The sequence below is a fragment of the Lipotes vexillifer genome, unplaced genomic scaffold (assembly GCF_000442215.2).
Source record: "Lipotes vexillifer unplaced genomic scaffold, Lipotes_vexillifer_v1.1 scaffold597, whole genome shotgun sequence".
In the NCBI taxonomy this organism is placed as follows: Eukaryota; Metazoa; Chordata; class Mammalia; order Artiodactyla; family Lipotidae; genus Lipotes; species Lipotes vexillifer.
The window spans coordinates 356,859-366,612 of NW_006797597.1; the positions used below are offsets into that span (position 1 = coordinate 356,859).

Here is a 9,754-nt window from a genome sequence, read left to right on the forward strand (position 1 = left end):
GCAGGAAGGTTCCATGAACAGAAATGAGCATTGGAAAGATGTATTGGAGGAGGGATTCAAGGCAAGTGGAGGGGGCAGTGAAGGTAGACAAGACCAATGGTGTTGAGACAAGCTAGGAAACCATTGCTCTTTAGAAAGAATGAGACAGGGAATCCTGGCTCTGCTACTTACTGTCTGTGACCTTGGGCAACTTACTTAACCTCTCTGAGCTTTAGTTTACTCAACTACACAAATGCGAATATTACTTGACAAACTTTTCATGAGGCTTACATTAAATAGTAGTGGTAAAATTACCATTTTATCATTTCATGAGGATTACAGTAAATAAACGAAATGGCAAATGCAAAGAGGATTACATTAAATGGTAGGGGAGAAAGTGTGGCTTGTAGCAGACACTCAGTCTTAATTTCCTCTCCTTCACAATCTCTATCCTGATTATATGGTTCCAAAGTGCATCCCCAAATAGTGTTGCAAAATAATTAGCCATCCATCTACAGTATGATAACATCACTCCTCCATACAATCTGAATAAAGCATAAAAAGAAAAAAAAAAAAAAAAAAAAAAGAAAGTAAATCACCAGAAGGAACAATAACCATACAAATATGCCCACACTTGGGAAATTTCTCAAACTTCCTGACCAAAGTGTTTATAAGAAAGTACCCTAGCTTTCAAAAACATGGAGGAATACAAGTGTGCCTGGTCACCTTCCTTCATAAAGACCAACTTTTAATGAGAACATCATTTGCAAATGACTTTGGCTGAACAGGAAACAGATGGGCCATAAAAGAGAGAAACTGAATAAGTTCTAAAAAGGATGATGTCTCACCACCCTTTACAAAGAGTATATAAGGAATACATTAGTAGAAACAACTAACACAGTGGTCTCTGTCTTATGAATTTCTCAGTACTCTGACACAACTCATACAAATCAACCTGGAAAGGCAATGAACTTGGAATTCCAAGAGAAAAGCAACGTATTTCAACACATGTAAAATTATATGTGTATGCTTTGAAGGTTTTTTGTTTTAACCATACCCATTAAAAAAAAATTTTAAGAGAAAATGGTCCAGTAAATTTTACAAGTTTTCTAGTTTTTTTATAACCCAGTTCATTTAATTACTATAAAGTTATGATTTTATACATATGTATTCATACATACATAACACACATTCTCAATGCTATTTATTTTAACAATTACATTTTAGAATAAATAAGCTCACAAACTTTGTCCTCTGAAGCCATCAATTTCAACTTAAAACAGGTCTGCAATGCTAATGGTCTGCACACGTGCTGTTTCAACAATCTGAGAGGAAATTCTTGACAATAGTTTTCCTGCGAACAGACTCGGCAGGTAAAAACACAACACAAAAATCAATGTACTGAATTATGGTTTTCTCAGGGTATATGCCCAGTAGTGGGATTGCTGGGTCATATGGTAGTTCTATTTGTAGTTTTTTAAGGAACCTCCATACTGTTCTCCACAGTGGCCATATCAATTTACATTCCCACCAACAGTGCAAGATAATTCAGAAAGAGTCATGTACCAAAATGTTCGTTGCAGCTCTATTTACAATAGCCAGGAGATGGAAACATGAATGGATAAAGAAGATGTGGCACATATATACAATGGAATATTACTCAGCCATAAAAAGAAACGAAATTGAGCTATTTGTAATGAGGTGGATAGACCTAGAATCTGTCATACAGAGTGAAGTAAGTCAGAAAGAGAAAGACAAATACCGTATGCTAACACATATATATGGAATTTAAGAAAAAAAAAATGTCATGAAGAACCCAGGGGTAAGACAGGAATAAAGACACAGACCTGCTAGAGAATGGACTTGAAGATATGGGGAGGGGGTAGGGGAAGCTGTGACAAAGCGAGAGAGAGGCATGGATATATATACACTACCAAACGTAAGGTAGATAGCTAGTGGGAAGCAGCCGCATAGCACAGGGAGATCAACTCGGTGCTTTGTGACCGCCTGGAGGGATGCCATAGGGAGGGTGGGAGGGAGGGAGACGCAAGAGGGAAGAGATATGGGAACATATGTATATGTATAACTGATTTACTTTGTTATAAAGCAGAAAGTAACACACCATTGTAAAGCAATTATACTCCAATAAAGATGTAAAAAAAAAATCAAGGTACTTCAGAGCAGAAGATGTTAGTTAACAGTAGTAAAATTCCTTTGCTTCTTGGAGTAGGTGACACATGATGAGTGGCCGTGCTTACACACAGACTATAAAACACGCACTGATTAATGGGAAGTACAGCTACCTTAGAAATTTCTCATAATGAGTGATTAGCTTGTCCAAACCACATGGGGATTAACTGTCACGCAAAATGGAGAGTAAGTGTTTCTTGGGAGGGGACTTCCAACTCTCAGCTGTTGGAAGGACCGGCAACTCTGACTTAAGCAAAGACGGGGGGTGGGGAGGGGGGCGATGAGGGAGGTTTGCAAGGCAACCTGTCTCCCCCCTACTGTGTGCAGGCTGGCCCTACAGAAGGACAGGGGTGGGGGGACAGTAACATACTGCCAGTGCCAGGAAATTCTTTATTTGTGTATTCATTCAGCAAATATACCGTGAGCACCTACTATGTGCCAGATATTATTCTAGGCCCAGTAGATTCAGCAGTGAACAAAGCAAAAATGCCTTCCCTGTGGAGGGATTCTAGTAGGAGTAGGTCTTGAACAAAGAAGTAAAACACAGAGCACACTGAATAATGCTAAGTGCCATGGATAGAAGTAAGAGGAGATGGGGTGTTGAATGGAGGAGAGGGGGTGTCACATGAGAGAGGCCCTCACTAAGAGGATGAGACATCTGTGGAAGCTATGGTGTGTTTCCAAAGGGACCAAAATTAAAAATGGCCTTTGCTTCCCAAATGGACCCCTATAGCTGGTTTAGCTTATAACTTTGCTGGATTCTTCTCTCTCTTCTGAATTCAAATAAGCCTATAAAAAGGTAGGGTCACAGGAAGACTGGAATAAGGAAATCTGGATTCAAGTCTTTCTCTGCTACTGTCTATTCTCTGTGACATTAGTCTAGACAGGGTAAGATAAACCTTGGGGCCTCAAGTTTCTGTGTTATTAAAGTGGGGAAGGGGTAAAGGCAGAGGTAGGGATGCGAGAGGCAGTAGGAGGGCCGAGACTTTTATGTTATGCTTGCTGTTTCTGTGACTTACAAAAGAACTTCTGGACTGTAACACACTCATAAATTAAAACACCTTATACATATGTTTTAGTTTTCTGTTCTTTGTCACTCTCCCTGTCCCTGTAACCCTCTTTATCTTTTGCAAAACTTTTAGACGAAAATAAGATTTCTTTGAAAAGAGAATACATGAGAAGAACATTTCTCCTGGATGCCATTCTACATGTGTCCCCCCAGGAATCTGCAGCTTGCTATGTTCTAATACTGCAAGGTGCCACGTTTTGCCAAAATACGCAGAAGGATAAAGTTGAAACAAGTGCTAATTAAAGTCAATACACTTGAGGTTGGCTCTGGAGAAAACTAATAAGCCCAAATGGTGTTAAGAAAGCACCTTGGGTAATTAAGAGAGAAATCATAAACTAAGTATGAAATGGAGTCATAGCACCAATCGTGAAAAGCTACTTGCCTGACTATGTTTATTAATACCTTGCACATCTTAAATTTATTACTCTGTAAATTTGATGTGCTTGACACTTGCCTTTGTTTCACAGGCCCACTGACTGGGAAGCCTTTACACATGTGAAGGCTTCTCAAAACATCACTGTAGACAAGACAGAGATAAGGTCACAGCAATAGGAACAAATTCAAAAAGAGTTCAGTGACTACAATCAAATGGGGTTGATTTATGGCTTGACCTCAACAGGCAAGAGGTTTTTATCAGTAGCTGAAAATGTGATCCTTGATTCTGTCCTATGAATGAACTAGATAAAGGCATAGAGGACACGCTCATCACATCAAGTAAACCATTGTCCCCAGCCAAGGGGGCTAGTCCAGTGCCTTTTCTGTGCTAGATATTTGCTGTTATTTTTAGAACTAGAAAAGTTCCTGTCCTTCTTAAAAACAAAAGAACATACATAAAAGACTCCGGGTTTTTGTGAACGATGATGATGATGATGATGATGATGATGATGATGATGATGATGTTTAGTAGTAGATAGTAGCAGATAGACAGTAGTAGTCAGGTACTTTGCCAAGTGCTATAAGTAGAATATCTCATTAAATCCTCACATTAACCTTATAGAAAGGCCCTATTATTTCCATTTTACAGATGAGGAAACTAAAGTATAGAGATTAAGAAACATGCCCAATGTACTATCCGTATCTCTGCTTTACCCATGAAAATGTAATTCAATAGGATGACAACATCCATCAGATAAGCTAGTGCAATTCAGCCTTTGTCTCCAAAAGACTAGTGCCTTGAGCAAGGAAGGTAACAGTCCCACCCTGATTGGTCAGACCAATTATGAAGCACTGATTTCATTTCTAGGACAGAGATAGACAGAAACGGTATCATCCAGACCATAAATGATATGGAGAAGGGACCCATCAGAGGAGACATGAGGGAGACAAGAGAGTTAACTGAATTTTAAAATGTTGAGGTTACAAGCAGAGAAACTCAACCCAATGGATAGAAGGTAGAGGGAGACGAGTTCAACATGAAAGAGGTCATTTTGAGAGAAGATGTAAGATGTGATGGTGTGATCTTGGCCATTATTAATACTCAAGTACAAGCCGGAAAACCATCCTCAGGGACCTCAGGAAGACATTCATGCACTGGACATATGGTTGAGCTGGATGGCCCTTCATGTGTGTAAGCAGGCACCCCGCTACCTCCCCAAAGATGTCCAGGTCCTAATCCTGGGAACCTGTGAATAGATTACTTTACACGGCAAAAGGGACTTCGCAGATGTGATTAAGCTGACAATCTTGAGATGGGGAGATTTTCTTTGATTATCAGGGTGGGCTCAATATAATTACAAAGGTCCTTATAAGAGGGAGGCAGAAGGTCAGGGTCAGAGAAGGGGATATGATGAGAGAAGCAGAGGTTGCATGATGTTGGGCCATGAGCCAAGGAGTACAGGGAGTCTCCAGAAGCTGGCAAAGACAAGGAAAGGCATTCTCCTTCAGAGAATGCACCAGAAGAAATGCAGCCCTGCTGACACCCTGATATTAGCCCAGTGAGACTCATGCAAACTTCTGATCTCTGGAACTGTAAAATAGTACATTTGCATTGTTTTAAGCCACCCCATTTGTGACGATTTGTTACAGTAGCCATAGGAAACTAATATAATATGCCCTCCACACCTAGGCTTCTACTACTTCAGGGTACCTTCAGGGCAGCGGTGGAGGGGGCAGGGGCAGGGGCAGGGTAAGGGATAGGGGCGAGATTCACAAGCAACAGGAAATCAAGGCAGACCACACACAGGGAAAACTTATGCATGGGATGAAAAATTAACCTTGGATTTCTCACATAGAGTACACTTGAGTGAAACATATCTGTTCTCGTTTTTTCTTTTTTTTTTTTTCTTGCGTTATGCGGGCCTCTCACTGTTGTGGCCTCTCCCATTTGCGGAGCACAGGCTCCGGACGCGCAGGCCCAGCGGCCACGGCTCACGGGCCCAGCCGCTCCGCGGCATGTGGGATCCTCCCGAAACGGGGCACGAACCCGCGTCTCCTGCAACGGCAGGCGGACTCTCAAGCACTGCGCCACCAGGGAAGCCCTGTTCTCGTTTTTGTTTTGCTTTATTTTAAAAGAATACTCTGAGATGTTAAGCTTTTGAGGGGGTAGCTTTTTAATTTCTGTTTATGACTATCAAGCAAGCAATGGCAAATGATACAACAGCAGCTATGAAGGACCTTCCAGACAGTGGTGCACAGAGACAGGAGCAGGGATGGGCTGCCCTTCATACCCTAGGACAACGCATGCATTTCTGGTAGTGCCTGTTGGGGAAATCCTACACCCTTGGGCAAGTGGGGCATGTAAGCTTCATAATTTGGGGGCAGCAGGCTCTTCCCCAATGTGATCTGGGGCTGGGATCCAACCTCAGGGTGACACGCCTCCCCCTGTCTTTGGTCACTGTGGCATTCCTTGGGTGAAAGACCACCACTCCTTGGTGACATGATCAGGGGTTCAGACCTAAGCAGAGTAGTTGCACCTATATGATATGGAGGTCCAGTGACTTGGACTGGGGCGTGGTGAGCTTCGGTTAGATTTACGATATATTTTTAGGGAACATCAAATAAAGCAGGGTCCTACTTGCTTTCTCCAAAAGAATGATTATTTGAGGCAGTTCCATCTGGTGATGTACATGTCTCTATCACTAAGTGGTAAATAATAATAACATATATATATATTTAAAAGAATAAAATTATATATCTTCTTAAATGGGAGGCAAACATCTCTACAACATTCTTCTTACTCCAGTCTTATAAATCACTATCTAGTCAAATTTGACCAAATAGAAATTTGACTTATTTGAACTATTGCCTAAAGACCAAAGGAAAAGGAGGCTTACTCTGGAAAATACTTGTAAAATAAACTTAAACAAATCTGGAAATCACTATCACAGCTACTACTTCTGGCAACCATTTGAAACATAGGCTCTGTTCATCATCTTCAGTTTGAGCCTCTAGCCTGCAAATCTCAACCCTTCCCTCCCCTATCAGTCCACCACTTTTCCTTAATTCTTTTTAAGATTAGGAACTGCCAAGATGTATTAAAAGTGAATGCACTGGAAGGTATTAATTAGGTGTTCCTTAACAAAGAGGGATAGTTTTACTGGTTGATATGTGACAAGTCTCCAGGAGAGAGGGTACAGGTAGGGAAGATAAAGAAGGGAGACCATGATGATTGCCTAGAAAGAAGCATAAACTCAGAATAAGAATGGACCCTTAGGGTGGGAGGAGGACACCGCCTGACCTCCCATGACATTCCTGACACATCAGCCAGCTTTGTTCCAAAGTGTCTGATGGATGGAAACTTAGCTCTTCCTGATATTCAGCAACGGCTCGAGCTCTGCTTTGTACAGTCTGTTAAGACATTTAGAGCTTGGCTGTCCAATCCCATAACGACTGCCACATGTGGCAACTGAGTCCTTGAAATGTGACTTGGCTGAAAAGAGATGTGCTGTAATGTATAGTAGTTACCAGCCTTCAAAGACTTAGGTTGAAATAGTGTAAAATAACTCATTATGAATTTTTTTATATGGATTACCTATTAAAACGATACTTTGGATGCATTGGGTTAAATAAAATATATTGTTAAAATTAATTTCATCTCTTTCTTCGTACTTTTTTTAAATGGTTACTACAAAAGTTAAAATTACATTTGTGGCTCGCACTGTATTTCAACTGGAGAGCACTGACTGAAACATTTTCACTGCCCTCCCTCTCATGGGCTCAGAGGCCAGACCATGGAACTTTCTGTAGAGTTATTTGGTTCGTAGGTGGCAGTGATGGAGCTTCACAGAGGGTAACTTTTCTTCTTTGGAAACTGGGCACTCTAAGAAATAAAGTGCTGAATGACTGACCCTTAGCAACAGGAAGGGTTCAGAGGACTTCATGACAGGCCGAAAGCACATGGGCAGGTAGTCTCCTTATACCAGGTGACATTCCCGAGACCAGCCCATGCAAAAGCCAGAATAAGGGGAGAATCTCTGTTTACACGGTTTTCCCATCCCAAATAGAGTTTGGCATTGATGACATTCTGTGATCCTCAAGAAGAGTTTTGTGTACGTTCCTGTTAGTGTCAGGACCACAGATAATTCATTCTGCAGAAAGGCAGTAACTAAGTTAATGAAGGTCTTGTAGGTATAAACACGTGCTTCACCCATCCTGACCCCTATTCACAATACTAACTCTGAAGGACAAGTCTAGAAAAACAAAAGGAAAACAAACAAAAAACCCCATCATCCTAGCAGACTGTCAATATAACACTGGGATCAGAAATGCTGTTCACATACATTTTCTTATTGAAAACTCAGCTCAAGTTTTCATCAGAGCCACCAGTGAGAATTAACTGACAAGTCAAAATTCTAAAAAATAACAAAGGAAAACAAAACAATGGCTGTTATGTTTGCCAATGTAAAACATTCCATTGAGTTGTAAAGTTGCTTTCAGCTGTTTAAGTTAATACACACATCCTTCCCTTCTCCATCTAATTTGAAAGACTCAGAAGCCAAAGAAGAAAAAATGAGAGAAGAAAAAGAAGAAAGTGCTTAAAAAAAAAATCTCTTGCAGTCTTGGGCACTGCAGACATGATGTGTCTGGGAGGATTGATTCCCTGGTCAGCATGCACCTCGCCATAACGTGGTGTGGGAAAGGGACAGAAGTGAGACTTATTCCACAGAAAGCTCATTTTCATCATTAAAGCCAGACAAGAGCTGCATGAGCACAGCACACTCCAGACAATTATTCAGCCAGTGAAGTGTCATGTTGCTTAATATTTTTCCATTTCTCAATGATGCTGCTCAGAGACCAAGCTGAGGAATTCTTTTAGCAGCTGGCTGCATTCTGTTCTAAAATATGCTTTTTATATTAGATTTACCCATCAATTTGCTTCCCAGTGGGATGAAATTTTTTTCTTTTTTGTTAAAGAGGAAATACCAGCTATTTATAGCAACTGAAGGAAATAATGAATGGTTGCAAGAGCCACTGAATAACATGCCACCAAGTAAACAGTGCTGTAAACAGTCATTTTCGACAATAGTTAACAGAAGATGCTCAGGCAGACTGGGTCCCTAAGCTAGGTCAGACCATCTCAGGAAACTTTCCAGGCTGTTCTCTTAGGCTTTCCTGCATGAATGCATTTCTGTCAGGAGATCACAAAATGCCGCGACAGTCAATGCCAGTCAGTTTCTGCATCATGTTAGGTCTTTATGGACAACAGTCCTACCATCAGTCTCATAACTGCGCCAGAGGCCTGTCAGATGCAACTTCCATTGCTTGCTTTTTACACATGGGATTTAAACAGTGATTTAAAGGATCTCATTTCTAAAAATACTGTCGACAATTTGAGACTATTCGGTCTTTCTATTTTTTTTTTTCTTGGTTGTGGAAAGTAGGATGTAGAGCCCTGAGAAAGACTTACTTGGCATTTACTTTGATGGTGTGAATCTCCTTAACTTCTACCATTTCCACTCAGAAACAAACACTTTTTTGGAGTCTCTTTTGGTTGCTAATATAGATCTGATTTATATATACAAATAGAACTAGGAGATGTATAGAAATACATATGGTGTTTGCATATGGCTGCTTATTTATATACACATATACATACATATCTCTGGTGGAAAAATCCTCCAAAAAGGCTAACCATTGCTTAATAACTGTTCTTGCCAAAACCTGTAAGGATTTCCCCTAAGTGACTTCAATAACACTTCCACCAGAGGGTAAAATATTTTCTGTATTCAACTTCAGTTTTCCTATTATGGCCATAATGAAATGCAACTATGACCCCCACAAGTTATCCACCCTAATATAATAAAAATGTAAAGATTTTTTTTAAAAAGGAATTAAGTATCTCATTTTATTCTTAAGCATGGCCCATTTGAACTCTTTGAAGCTGACAATTTGAAAAATTTCTCAAGCGTCAAAAGCAGACAAAGTAGCCATATTTCATCATGTAGTGCATCCCAAGTCACTTACCAGGCATAATAATATTAGAAAAACCCAACTTCCGGGTGATGGATACTCCATGAGAAAATACTGATGAGTATTCCCTTCTGATTTGTTCAATGTCTCCGTGCAAGAGTTGTAGGG

At 40.5% G+C, this 9,754-nt stretch overlaps 1 protein-coding gene across 1 annotated transcript in view; it reads right to left on the reverse strand.

Annotated features, from left to right (window-relative positions):
* The window catches only part of DOCK4 (dedicator of cytokinesis 4), a 282,165-nt gene that overhangs the window by 179,983 nt on the left and 92,428 nt on the right, over nt 1-9,754 (reverse strand). Inside the window, 1 exon segment of the mRNA XM_007469745.1 lies at nt 9,641-9,754. This exon segment is cut by the window's right edge and continues 12 nt beyond it. Coding sequence (XP_007469807.1) covers nt 9,641-9,754 — 114 coding nt within the window.